Source organism: Talpa occidentalis, unplaced genomic scaffold, assembly GCF_014898055.3.
Source record: "Talpa occidentalis isolate TD23 unplaced genomic scaffold, MPIMG_talOcc4v2.1 talOcc4.2, whole genome shotgun sequence".
NCBI classification, from domain to species: Eukaryota; Metazoa; Chordata; class Mammalia; order Eulipotyphla; family Talpidae; genus Talpa; species Talpa occidentalis.
In genome coordinates, this window is record NW_023602073.1 from 115,762,438 (window position 1) to 115,777,269 (window position 14,832).

The 14,832-nt window shown below is 33.9% G+C and overlaps 1 protein-coding gene across 4 annotated transcripts in view; it reads left to right on the forward strand.

The window, feature by feature from the left end:
- LOC119252807 (dermatan-sulfate epimerase) overlaps nt 1–14,832 on the forward strand; it is a 116,516-nt gene that overhangs the window by 89,664 nt on the left and 12,020 nt on the right. For all 4 annotated transcript variants that reach the window (XM_037520269.2, XM_037520272.2, XM_037520268.1 and 1 more), the window contains one exon: nt 13,641–13,894. In XM_037520269.2, the coding sequence (XP_037376166.1) occupies nt 13,641–13,894 (254 nt within the window). The remainder of the gene's footprint in view (nt 1–13,640; nt 13,895–14,832) is intronic.

Here is a 14,832-nt window from a genome sequence, read left to right on the forward strand (position 1 = left end):
CTTATTTCACTTAGCATAATCCCTCCTGTTCCATTCATGTTGGTGGAAATGGAAAGATTTCATCCTTTTTTAAATAGATAAGTAGCATCCATTGTGTAGGTATGCCACAGCTTTTTTATTCACTCATCCATCATCCTATTAGCCACTTTGTTTCCCTAACTTGGCTGCAGTGAACACAGGAGTGCATATATCCTTTCAAATGTATGATTCTTTCTTCAGAATCATATAGCTGTTCCTAAGAAGACAGATTCCTGAGCCTACCAGACTCAGTGAATTACCGTATCTTGGAAGAGGTCTCCTATGTGATTCTGAGAAACACTAAACTTTAGATAGCAAAGGAAAGGGAGGCATAAAGAATGGTACTTGGTTGTTGTCTTGGACCAATTATGCAATGCCAGCCACAAAACCACTAATAAATTCCTGTGAAAGAATGAATGAGTGAATGAATAAATAATCCTATTGTGATTGTAAATCTAAGCTAATCAAGAGCAGAAATCCTGATGTGTATACAACTTTAAATTTGATTTCTGCTTTGTGCACTGTGGATATCTTTATTTGGCTGGCCTCTCACCCAAAGGCCTGCCTAATACCAGCCTGTAATCTCTGAGGTATTGTACCTTCGGCTTACTTGGAGGCTGCAGGAAGTATTCAGTATTTGATATCTCGGTGCATAGTTTACAGGACAATCTCAGATTACCTGGTCTTTGAAGTCTTCTTCATCTAGTATTCTTTCTTTCCCAATCTCTTGAATTTTAGCACCCATTATCTTAACATGCATGTAATATTCATGGGCGCTCCCTATCAAGTAACCTCAATATAATTTTGTTTTCATTCACTTTAAAGCCTCCTGTTTCAGTCTGTGAAATGAATGTTAGTGATTGTAGGTAGTGGGAGGTGATATTTTATTGGAATTAAGAGCAAGGCTGTGCAACTGGACTGCCTGTGCTCTGATCCTGTTTGTGAGCTGTGTGAACTAGAGTCTGTTACTTGGTTCTTCATGGCTCAGTTTCCTCATTAAATTGGTGATGAGTCTAGTACATACCTCATAGTGTTTGAAGGACTAAATGAGTTAATGAAACAGCAAAATTCATAAGTTAAGTGCTAGCCATTATTATAACTACTACTTTTCTCATATTTTGTGTTCTCAGTAATTGGTGGCAGCAAAGGGAATTCTCATTTATAAATACATGCATGCATATACTCACATAAGTTTATCATATAATTTTTCTGGGCATTTTGGGGATATAAAAATTTGAGGGCAAGTTTTATTTTTTACCTCAAGTTGTTGTTCTATGGAAGATATAAACTAACTAATACACAATATTAATGAAGATGATGCTGTTTTGGGGAAAGTGCACTGTGTATTGGGAAGACAGAGCTATTTTGCCTGATTTGGGTGTGCCAGGATAGCTTTCCTATCCCATTAGGTCTGAAGGACAAAGAGGAATTAGCCAAATAAAGGGGGAAGAGAGTGTGTGTTTTAATTGGTTCAAGCAGGAGTAACTGACGTTTAAAGTATGTGATGTCAGAAAGCAGAGTGCTTTTGAGGAACTGAAAATTTAATGCGTGGGAGAGATTATCAAGCCGTGAGATTTTCAGTGAAGAGCCAGACACTATCAGGCCTTTTTCATCATGAGAAGAAGGTTGGACTTTTCTTTCAAACATTGTGAGGCCATTGTAGGTTTTAAAAGGACAGTGACATCACCAGATTTGTGTATGTGTTTAACCATCTCATTGTAAAATAAAATACTGCATGATAGAACAAATGTGTATCTTAGTTAAGAATGTTAAAGTAAACACCCTGTTAACCACAGCACAGATGGAGAAATGAAACTTTACCATCACCCTTGGAAATGCCTTTGTGAGCTGCTTCCCAGTCATGGTTTCTTCTGTCCCCACAGAGGCTACCCGGACTTCTGCAGCCCTGCGTTTCTTTGTAGTTCATCCAAATGCATAGCATTAGGCACAAGTTTATTTAGTCTTCCTCATTTTTTAAATGTCTATTAAGTCTTTTTTATTTACAATCTTCTCCCCTCTATCCTTTTGTTTTCCTTAAAATCTGTGGAGGAACCTGAACCCTTTGACCTGTGCAGCTTCCGGCAATCAGTCTGGATGTTGCTCAGGGTGCATCTCAGTGAGGCCCCACCCTTGTCATTTCCTGTAGGCTGACAGCTGGGAGCCGAGGCAGTTCTGCTTTGATCATTCCATGTGAGCATAGGTGGAGGCAGTTGTCTCCTCAGTTGTAAATTGGCTGGTTTTCTCCATGTGATATAGTTGTATCTTAGGAAGAATCTCTAATGTGGAGAGTAGACAGTAGAGGTCAAACCAGGAAGACTAGTTAGTTATGCTTTTGTGTTTGTCCAGAAGAAAACCTGAAACAGGGTCTCTGAGAATGGGAAAAAAAAAAGATGGGTTTTGCAAAGATTTAAGAATTAGCATCTATAAGACTTCACAATTGTATTTGTGGACAAACAGGACAAAGAATTTTCTTAATAAGATGCTGAGAGAATGGTAGGACTTTTCAGTGAGTTACAATATTTGGAACTATTGGAGATGGGAATAAAAGGTTTGGTTTTGGATATGAGTTTGAAGTGCTTGTGGGCTCAAGAGGAGGTGTCAAGTTCACATCTGTCAAGGTTTATTTTTAGCTACTTCCTATTGCCTGACAGTGTTTGACATTAAAAAAAAAAGTCATCAGGAAAAAAAAAAGATTTTATCCTATATAAAATATGTTTTCAAATGCAACATAGTTTCTGTTCATAATAGAAAAATACAGAAGGAAGGTTCAAAAAAGGTCGGATTTTATGACAGTTGGCCTATCGCAATAAATGAGTAACAACTAGAAGAATAAAAGAAAAGGAAAGGTGCTAATAGAGCATTAAAACCACATAAATGTCCACAGATCACTTTCAGGAGTGAAACCAAAATAAGACTTACACTGGTGGTGCTCCAGGAAGAAGTCATCAGCTTGAGTGAATAGTGATTTTTCTTCTGAAGTTAAGAAAAGAAATAGAGAAAAGATTCTTGATGAAATGTGGGTAGTGATTTGGGCTTGTAATGATGTAGTGAGCTACTTTAGTTCATTTCCACAATTCTTGTAAATGAATTCACTGTTGCAAAAAAAAAAACCTGGGGAAAATGAAGAGATAAGAATAAATTTACACATGTTGCAAAAACTTTTCATTAGCTACAATATCCCAAACTTCTAGCCATAATTTTGCAAAACCACATGGAGTTTACTATTTCACCCATATCCACACACTGAAGCAGACCCTATGTGTGATCTCTGCCTGCAGGAAACATCTGACTGACTTGTATAAGTAACATAGTTAACATCACAGCCCAATATTCATATTTACTCATGTAGATATATAAATATTGCACAATCTATCCCTCATTTAATTTCTGCTATGAGAATTTTGAAATGCTGGTGTTTATTCTGCTCTCATGCTTAGATGGTAGCTAGGCTAGGTATGAAATTATAGCCTGGAAATCATTTCTCTGAGTTTTGGAGGCTTTGTTCCATTGTATTCTAGCTTCTGGTATGCTATTGAGATGTCTGAACTCTCTAATTCTTGATAGTTTGGATGAAATCTGATTTTTCTCTCTGAAACTTTCGGGGTCTTTTCACTGACACCAGTGTTATAAAACTGAGGGATCGTGTGTCTTGGTTTGTGATGGGTCTGTTTTTATCCATGTCCTATGTATTTGATGGACTATTTCACTCTGGAAGCTTATGCTCTGTTGTTCTAGCAAATTTTTGGATATATTTGTTTATTTCCCCTTTGTTTTTGTTTTCTTTAGTGGTTTTTCTCTTATTCAGAGGTTCATTATTTTAGGTCAATTATATAATTCTTTCCTGTTTTTCCTGTTTTCTTTTTTTGTTGTTTCTTTTCTTCTTTGAGATTTATTTTTTATTAAAAATTATTGTGAATTTTCCATTTGTTTACAAAACTATATAATTTTGGGAGAACAGACAGCTTCACACCTTACAAATAAACATGCTTCATTTACCTATCAACAAATCTTCAGTGTTACTATACTATTACACTTTCCCTCCTTCTGATAGCTACTATACCTTTCACAATCTGAGTTATTTTATTATGTTTTGACAGTTTTCTGTGGTTATTTATAGTCTACAAATGAGTGAACCATCCAGTAATTACCTTTCACCTTCTGACTTTTTTCACTTAGAATATCCCCTCAGGTCTATCCACATTCTCATAAAAGGCATAACTTCATCTTTTTAAATCCCACTTCTTTCTATCAGTGGGCATTTTGGTTGACTCTGCGTTATGGCTGTTCTAAATAATGCTGTTCAGTACATATGGATACATATGTCTTTTCATATTCTTTGGATAAATACCTGAAACTGGTATAGCTGCATCATGTGATATTTCCAGTTTCAGGGTTTTTTTATAGGAAATGCTATATCACTTTCCATAGAGAAGATCTCAATTTATATTCCCACCAACAGTGAATGTTGTGTTCCTTTTTGTTCATGCTTTTGCCACACTTCCTATTTCTAGTCTTTTTGGCATAAATCATTATCACGGGTGAGGTTTTGATTTGCATTTCCCTTCTAGTAAGTGATATTCTGCACTTTTTTCATGGGCCTGTGTGTCATGTTTATGTCTTTGGAGTAGTGTTCATTTAGGTCTCTTGCCCATTTTTGGGTTATTTGATTTTTTGTTGTTGAGTTGTACGAGTCCTTGATGTGTTTTGAAAGAATACCCTTTGTCAGATGTAATATGCGCCAATGTTTTCTCCCAGTATGTAGGTTGCATTTTTGTTTTTGTGGTAGTTTCTTTCACTGTACAAAGCATTTAATTTGACGTAAACCCATTTATTTTTGCTTTTGTTTCCACTGCTGCTGGAGTTGAGCCCTCAAATACTATCTAAAATTAGTGTGGATTAGTGTATATCCTACGTTTTCTTCTATGTATTTTATGATTCAGGTCTTTCATCCAATTTTTTAATTCAGTTAGAATTAATTTTGTGTATGGAGATAAAGAGTGATGTTTTATTTTTTTTCCATGTGGCTGTCTTAAGTTTTACAATACCATTTGTTGTTCCTTTCTCTATCATCTGGTTATGGCTCCTTTGTCATAATTTAACTGTCCATATAAGTGTGGGTTTACTTCTGGGTCCTTTATTCCATGGGTCTGTGTTACTGTTTGTGTTCCAGTACCATATTGTTTGGTTACTATCACTTTGTAGTATAGTTTGATGTCAGGGAGTAAAATACTTACATTTTTCTTCTTTTCTTTCAGAATTGCTTTGGCTATTTGTGGGTTTTTGTGGTTCCATACAAATATTAGAATTGTTTGTTTTTTTTACTTGAAAAGCAGTCATAGTGACAGGTATTGTGTTGAATCTATAAATCTACATACAAATCATCTACACTATTTTTAAGCAAAAAAGAAAATTCCTTTTAGTTTCTGCTTTTGCATAATATTCTCCTTGAGTAGGGCCAAACTGGCTTAATTTTTTATGTTTTGGAACTTAATACTTGGGATAATGTAGTCATAATTTAAAAATGAAATTAAGTGGTAGTGTTCTGCTATATTGAAGCCAGTGATTTAATGCATATAGAAATAGATTGTGGGAAAAAATAGTCATTTACATTTCAAGGATGGTATTTTCCTTGACGATTTCTTAATATAGTCAATTCCTATGCTTTTATACTTCTGTCCTTCAGTTGTTCTTAAGTAGGGAGCAAAAACCGAGGAAGGAAAGCTCATTTTCCATTTTTGTGACCTCTGACTCTGACTAGCTCAAGGGGCTATAGTTTCTGATCTTGCAAGTCCAGGCCTAGGCTCAATACCAACTCTATGTGGGTAGTACTTTGGGATGCCTGAGGAAATCTCAGGTACCTTGGATGGGCCCTGAGCTATTATATGAACACAGCATTGTGGTATCTCTTCTGATGTCTGTCACTTTCACCACATTGTATGCCTTGCTTCAGTCTTGATGTCATGAAAATAACCACAACTTGGAACCTTGTTTTATATTTCAGCATGAATTTCCTTATGCCCTCTTGGTAGATCTACTAATGCTAGAAGAGCTCACTAGCACTTTCTTCTGGCTGGTTTCTATTACAAACTTGGTGACTGTCTTTAAAAGCACAGTGTTTCCCCTTACCAGATAGAAGTACAAACATTTCTAGATTCAGATGTCTTGGATTTCATTCTTGGCCCCACCTGTTCTTAAATAAATGGTTTTTGTACCCAAATACCACTTTTACAATATATAAAATGGGGGCTTAATACCTAATGTGAGTTTTGAAGATTAAATGAAGTAAAATATGTAAAGGGCGTGGCATATTTTGTGTTTAATTACGTGAAGTAAACCTCTCTATTTCTTCCCAAATATAAATTATGAATTATGTTTGATGTTGCTAATGCCACCTGATTAGACACTCAGAATATGTATCCCAAGGTAGACCAGAGCTTAACTGAACATATTTCTTTAGACACTCATTCCCAGATTCCTCTCGAATATATCTGTGTTCCAGGCTTACACTGTTCTTTTTGGCAAATCACTGTGAAGACCCCAATATGCTTCACAGGCAAGGCCACATGGGTTAGAAATCCACTTTGACTAAATTTTATAGGAATTACTTATAAAGTTTAACATATTACTCCTTAAACATTCATGGTTAGTTTTTACATTTAACTTGCACAGGGAAAAAAGATGAATCATAATTGCCGTTAGTCATGTTTTTAAAAGCAGTGGTTATATACGACTCTCCTAACTTACTAGAGGTTGTTTCCAAACATGTAAAGGCATTTGGTTGAAAATCAAATGACTTCCTATTTGATTTCACATATATAGATTACTATCTTCAGAACACTTCTGGAATGAAGAGACCAATTTACACTTTGAAAATAGAATTGACCTTATTTTGGCATATTTTGCTGTGTGACCAAGTACACACTCTAGGCAGAGGTTTGTATGATAGACACTGCTACAGTGGAATTGGCAAATGGGAAGTTGGTGCTGCTCTGTTGTATAAACTTTACACTTGGGAATTTCTAAAGAGTTCTTTGTTGTATTCTGCATTTAAATTCATCATTCATTTAAAGCTTGTTTCATTTCTCTTAAGTTTGTATTTATGTACAATCTAGTTTCTAAAATAACCATATTTTAATATATATCTACTTTATGAATTTACTTAGCAAAAATTTTATAGGTTTATGAAACAATATAGTTATCTCAAAGTGGGAAAAAGATTGGTTGTTTTCATTGAATTCTGTTTTGGGAATGGTCTAGCGAACACAGCCTCATTTAAACATACTTTTAAAGTGAAAATCAAAATCAACAAAAAACTATGAACCAGAGACACTTTTTGGGGGGTGGGGGGTGGGAGGGGAAGGATTGGGGTCAGAATGGGGTGTTTGCAATTGTATGGGGGAATATAAAAATAAAATTTATTATTTAAAAATAAATAAATAAAGTAAGCAAAAATAAATAAATAAACATACTTTTAAATATATAATGATTTGCCTATATAAGGGATTAAATTATGACCTCAAAATATAGTTCCATATGGTAAAGTCGGACATAAAATTGTTGTGAAATAACTGTAAAAAAGTTCTAGACAACAGGACTAATAGCCATAAGAAGATAAAGGTACTTAAGAGTTACCACGTTTCTTGTGTTTATTTTCTGTATGTATACTGTTGATTCATTTAAATTAGTATCAAGTGATCCCTTGACTCCTCTTATATTTTAAATACCAAACTTCCTTTATTTCAAGTATTTATTTTAAGAATACTTATGTAAATGAAACTTAAAAATGTAAGTGATATTATATAGAGTAGTCTTTTAACCTTATAATACTTTCAATCTTTTCACAAATATGTAAAAAAAATTAGTCATTTTAAATTCAAATATATACAAATAGACTTTGTTATTAGACTTATTAGTTATTTCATCAACTAGGCTGTCAAATTTAAGTAATACAGACTACTTAGATTGCCTGTGATTACATTTTATACATAATAAATAGTTATAAAGCATTTATAATAATGAAAGCAGTTTGTCCATACCCAATAACTATAAAAACTCCTGTTAATGAAGTTATTAAGTTTTGGAAATACTTTTATGCCTCTTTTCTTCCTTTTATAGTTACAGTTTGATTTATAGAAACAACACATGATAATTTCTATGCCTTTCCCTACCAACATCCCAATCCCTAACCCAAACAATTAACAGTTTATTTGTCTGATTTAATCCTTCTGTTTTACATAAATTCATCTTTGAAAGTTTCCTAGGTAATTTTTAAAACATTTGGACTCAGAGTTCTTTCATATTTTTTTAATATTAGTGAGGACATCAAAGAGCTTTGTGTGTACTTATCTTTATCAAAATTTAAAAAAAATTTAAAAAATCATTTCAAAAATAAATTTATTCCACATTAACATAAATTATATTTTTAGAAAAAAACTATTTTTGAGAACAAGTTTATAGTGTAAAAGAGGTCCTTTATTTTACATTTTTGTAAATCTTGCATATCTACTTCCATATTAAGTCTATTGCAAAGGGGTGTTTTGGTTGAAGTATATGAAGAAAATCCAGTTTCACATATCTATGTGATTGAAAAAAGGAGTGTTTAAAGAATGTTTTCATATAGTTATAAATATTTTTCTTTAATACTGTACTAGAACTTGTTAAGTGGTAGTTTCACAAAAGTTAATTTTATGTGGACTCTGGGTTATAAGTTACAGTGTGGAATCTGAAGCCATGTTAACAAACTCCTTATATCTTTTACTTGGTTAAAAAATCTATTTTGTGCTTACAGTGGATCTTTTATCTATGTATGGTTTTGTAATATCAGTTTTCATTTTTTTTTTGTATTTTACTTTTTATTATGGAAATTTCCAAACAGAATTAACATAGGGAGAATAGTGTTAATGAATTCTCATTCATTCAACAGCTAACTTCAACAGTTGGCATCAGTTTTCATTTTAAATGTTTATTTCCAGTCTTCCAAATGTTGACATATTTAATTATGTAATATAAAAATGAATCACATTTGTTTTCACTGATCTCATCAGAAAAGTCTTTTTTGATAAGCTCTTTTGCTCATGGTAGTAGATACAAGTTTTCCAAAATTATTATTTCTGTCTAAAAGCTCAAATTTTGTCATTGATAACAAAGATTTTCAGTTTTTAGGCCTCTTTGTCCATTTACAAGAAAACTTGCAGTTATAAATCCAACTGTGAATAATGATAATTTGTCATTCATTCATTCTCACATAAAAAAAGATATTTCATCAGTAAACGGCAGCTAGTTAGCACCCAACTCACAGCACAATTTATTTTCCTTGTGATAGTTATACTTGGGTACCTATTGTGCTTTTTGCATACTTCCCGTTTCACCACACAAAATACTAAAAAGACATATACTCAAAAAGTTGAGATTTTATAAAGCTAATAACTATTTTTAACCCTTTATCAAGGATATTCTTAAGTGAAATTATTTTTTTTTAACTTAGAGTATCTGGCAGTACAAAATCATACAAGGCACTCTGCCTACATTCTTGATAAGATGCAGCATTTTTAACCCTTTATTACTTTGCACCATCAGTGCAAATATCAATATATAACACTTTTATATAATTATAAAAATACCTTTTACTTGTGGACCCCCTAACAGAGTGTCAGAGACCTTAAGGGTCCACAAAACTTACTTTAAGAGCAGCTCTCCAAGGAAAGAAAATGTATCTTATAAAAAATGCAGTAAAGATTTTCCTAACTAGTCTCCTCTTAACTGACTTGCCAGTGAAACTAATTTCTATTCATAGCATAACCTGGTGGCAACTCTCAGGGATGCTGAATGTCAAGGCTTATAGGTTACTCTCTTGAAGTCCATTCACTTCTGCTCTAGTAGAGTTCCGTGCTTAGCAAATATCAGTTCTATTTGTTCTCAAGCCAGTTGATGCCAGTTTTACTAATAGCTATAATTACGTAATTTTAATATTATTATGTAAATAGAAAGCATGAGTTCAAAAAGGAAAAGAATTAATGTTTCTAAAACTATCTTAAATGCTTTGGAACAATTAACTGTAAAAAAAAATTGCCTTCATAACTTAATGTGCGTGAGATTAGTAAAAGTTAAGGGAAAAACTCACAAAAATCTCAAAGAATTCTACATTCCTTCACAAGTATTGTCTCAAGAAACCAAAGCTGAAAATTGTTTTTTCCCCATTTTTATTTATATATTTTTACATCGTTGTTCATTTTTGTACAATGTTTGATTTCTCCTCTCAGGTGTTGTCTCCATAAAATTACCACCACGAAGATACCTGTGAACTATCACCATAGACTCTTGTGCTCTTCCCTCCTATTTTTATCCCTCCCCTGGTGAATGCCTCCAATTTATAGTTTGCCTGCTGGTTTTGTCTTTTTTTTCCTGATCCTTTATGTGGTTTCCCTATATTCCTACTATAAGTGAAACCATCTGATATCTTTTTTCCTTCTGACTTATTTCAATGAGCATACTCCCTTCCAGCTCCATCCATGTTGCTGCAAATGGCATAAGTTTACCGTTTTTTGTTTGTTGAGTAATATTTCATTGTGTGTGTGTGTGTGTGTGTGTCTGTCAGTCTGTCACTCTTTTTGATCCAGTAATATGTTTTTGGGCATATAAGTTGTTTCCATATTTTAATTATTGTAAATAGTGCTACAGTGAATGTAGGTGTGCAAGTTTCCTTTTGAATTAATGTTTTTGTGTCCTTTGGTAGATTCCTAGGAGTAGAATTGCTGGGTCATATAGTAGATCCATTTTTAGTAATTTGAGGGTCCTCCAAACAGTTTTCCAAAGTGGATGGACCAGTCTGCCTTCCCACCCAAAGCTGGAAAATGTGATGTGTGTTCTGTGTAGGAGCAATGAAACTTCAAACTATAGACCCATATTCCAAGAAAAGAGTTAAACTCTCCTTCAGAAGATTAGTGAATCTCTATACACACAGGTATTTAAACCTGAAATAAAATTAATGAATTAACATCTATATTATTTTTTAGTGATTCCTCCCTCTTAATCAGCTTTCCCAGTAAGTTGATTTTAGCCACTGGTTAGGATTATGTTGAATATATAATTTCTTTGCTGCTACCAATGTGCTACAGGTAAATTTCCTTTGGTTTACATAACAGTAAAATATGTTCTGTCCATGATTATATTTTGTGTCTGTGTTAAGATTGTATTAGTAAAAGATTTAGAAAAACCTTATAGAAAAATGACTATGTGTCCAATTTCATAATGATATAGTGATGAATCTGAAGATACCATAAACCTTTTTTGAATTGTTGCTATTATTTGGCATATTGGAAACTGCTTGGAATAAGCAATTATGTGAGGGATCATGGAATTTTTCATGGAAATTTGCATGAGAATATTTCCTGAAGATCAAAAGTTATATTAAATGTTTGATTATATAAAATTTTTATTGGTTAATCGGACATGCCTGGGGTTGGTAGATGGCAGCAACTCCTTAGTGTTAACTTTAACGTGGCTAGATGTATATGTTGCCACTTATAGATGCATCATGCTATGGTACAAAGACACAAAGGTGGGAAATGAATGATTGGGATTCTGTGCCTGGCTCACCAGTCCCTGTGAGACAGTAAAGACAGTGTTTCTAACTTCCTGGCAGTGAGCTTGCTGCATGGATTTTTATTTTCCCAAAAGTAGGGTATTAATCCACATTCTTAACAGTCTGTTTACAACTAGTACACATACTGATAAGCTGACTGGGAAGGTGGCTTTGTTATCAAATGGTTAAGAAATTCATCAACCTTAGTCATTTTAGCACCAGGCCATGTCACCAGCACAGCTAACCAAACACTGAAATAATTATTCCTCCAAACTCCTGATTTCATAATGATCACATATTTGTTGTCAATAGTGTGACCCAGTTTTATAAGCTTATTTGTTAATTTTTTCTTTCCAAAAATAGTATTGAATGTCTGTGTGCCAGGTATTGTTTTTGGGATTGGAGATCTATTAGTGAATACAACAAAGGGAAAAGACCCTGCACTTGTAGAGCTTGCATTCTAGAAGGGGAGGGGTTTACATATATGTATCCACACATGTGCTGAGAGGACATAAAAATGAGGACAAGGAAAAAAGTTTGTTGGGGAATGATAATGGGACTAGGGTAGGTCTTACTGAGATCACTACTTTAATATCAACCCTTAAAGGAAGAATGCAGTCTGGAAGAGGTAATCTTCAGAAAATTTTAAGTATTCTTAACCTGAAGTCTGTGGGATTTATATGGGGTGGGGGAGGAAGAAATACTGCATCTTAATTTTCACAAACTCTAGCTAAAATTTAGCCTTTCTTCCAAATCATAATATAAATAACCAACTATGGTATTATTGGCAGAACCTGTAATTTTGCCACAGAAAGATATTATAGGTAGCTCATATTATATTACAGTTATTGTAAACATCTCAAAATATTGTTTATGCTCATCACTACTTAAAAATTATGGTATCTACTATCCCTGCCGTTAAATCTTGTGTCTTAATAAAAAGGCACACTTACCACATTTTAAAAAGTATTGATAGATTGATAGATAGACAGTTATATTTCAGAGTAATAGATTTCCTTTTATCCTTAGGTTTTATATCTTAAGAATTTAAAAAACATAATGAGAAAGAGACTAAGATTTCACTAGACTTCCAGAAGAGGCTCCTGGCATAGAATTACTAAGCTTTAGTTTGATCCCTATTTTGAGAGCTTTCTTCCACCTCCCACAAGTACAGCACACTCTTCATTTGTTTCCCCCTCTTAGAGATTATTCAAATACATCCTGAACAGATGGGGAGGGTTTTCTGGATAATTCCCTGAAGCTGTGGTTGTGAAAGATCCATTTTAGCTTCCTGTTAAATACAGACCTCACACTATTAAAATTTTTGCAGAAAAATGTAGCAAGTCAATCAGAAATGTGATGTCCTAGAAGATGAAAATTGAATACTTTACAGGTCAGCTTTCAAATTATTTGAAAGATAGTTGAAGGACCTTAATGTCTGTGCAGTTCATTTTATTAGAAAGATGAGATGTACACATTCAAGTTAGAATCATTTCACTTACACAGCTTTCCTCTCCTCATCATGGTGTTTACCAAGTGGGTCTGTCAAGATTGAGAGATCATTAGCTATAAACCGTAATACCTTCACCTTGATCAACCTAGGGTATAAATTGGGACATCCATGTTTGACTTAGCAATGCAGCCGTAAGAATAGAATGGAGCACCTTTTATGTAAGTAAAAAAGGGGAGAATAAGCACTAGTTAAATGGGTACTCCAGAGATTTTACCCTGCTACTACATGTCGTAAGCTTTAAGTCTCTTTGAATAGATTCTACTACCTCTCATTAATAGAAAAAATCAAAAGTAAAAACTGTCAACATCTTGATGCTTCCAGAAACTGGCTTGAGAAAAGCATTGACCCTAATTTTCACATTAGACAAACTCTATGTTGTGTCTAATATGGGAGGAAGTTGATTCTGTGTCATTAAACCTTTTGGATTATATCTTCAATTGTGTTCTGGGGAATAGACATTTTTTTAAAAATGTGTTGAAAGCTGTGAGCGTGGTTACACTCATTTGCATGGTTTATTTTCCCTTACAGGTTGGTGAAAGATGCTCCATGGGATGAAGTCCCTCTTGCTCACTCTCTGGTTGGATTTGCCACTGCCTATGACTTCTTATACAACTATCTGAGCAAGACACAACAGGAGAAGTTTCTTGAAGTGATTGCCAACGCCTCAGGATATATGTATGAAACTTCATACCGGAGAGGATGGGGATTTCAATACCTACACAATCATCAACCCACTAACTGCATGGCTTTGCTCACAGGAAGCATAGTTCTGATGAATCAAGGTACATGTGAACACTGCTGAAGGGATGCCCAAGCTAACATCAGTCATGGTTGCCAGGTTGTGAGCAAAGCATTTTTATAACTAGTCTCAGTACATGCTCATACTTGAGCCCATGAGATAAGACTAAGTAGGGCATCTCTTAGAGAATTGAGAGACATCTTTTCCCTCTTTGCTGCTAGTTATGTTAACTTGCAAGTTATTTTAGTATGACTTTTAGTTGGCATAAGTCATATCCTTACAGCACAGGTCAATGAGTAGTAATTATCTTTCTAGAGAATTATGACACTGAAAACAATCAGCCTGTAAAAATGGAGTTTTAAATTGCTAAACAGGTGGTTTATAATTTTAAAAGAAAACGTTCTTGCACATAATGTGAATCATTATACTATTTTCCTTTTACTGCTAAAGATTTGAAATATGGGATCCATTTTATTTAGATCAAATTTGAAGTGACTTTGGAGTATCATACTGCTACTTTCCCTTCATGTATGTGGGATTGCTGACATTGCATTTTCTTTGTTCTTGCAATTCAGACTAATACCAGACCTATGGAAGTATAAAAATAGCTGAATAAGATTGTATTTAAGAAAAGAAGACCTACAGTCAGTGAATTATTACAATATTAGAAACATACTCAGATCTAAAAGAATTTGACCTTTGATTATATTCTCCATAAAAGTTTGTAAATATTTTGTTGATTATCCAGTGTCAGATTTCATCTAAGTCTAGCTTTCTCCCTTCTCACATCAGTCAATCATTCCTTTAAATTAGGCCCTTGAGGAAAAGAAACTAACAATAATTAATTGAGCATATAACATGTCTATGTTTTATTTTTTAAAATTTTATTTTTTATTTATACAAGTGCTGGGGTACAGGCCAGATGCATGGGAGGGTGAGAGGATTCACCAGAGACAGAGCGGGTAACAGAACAGGCAGACT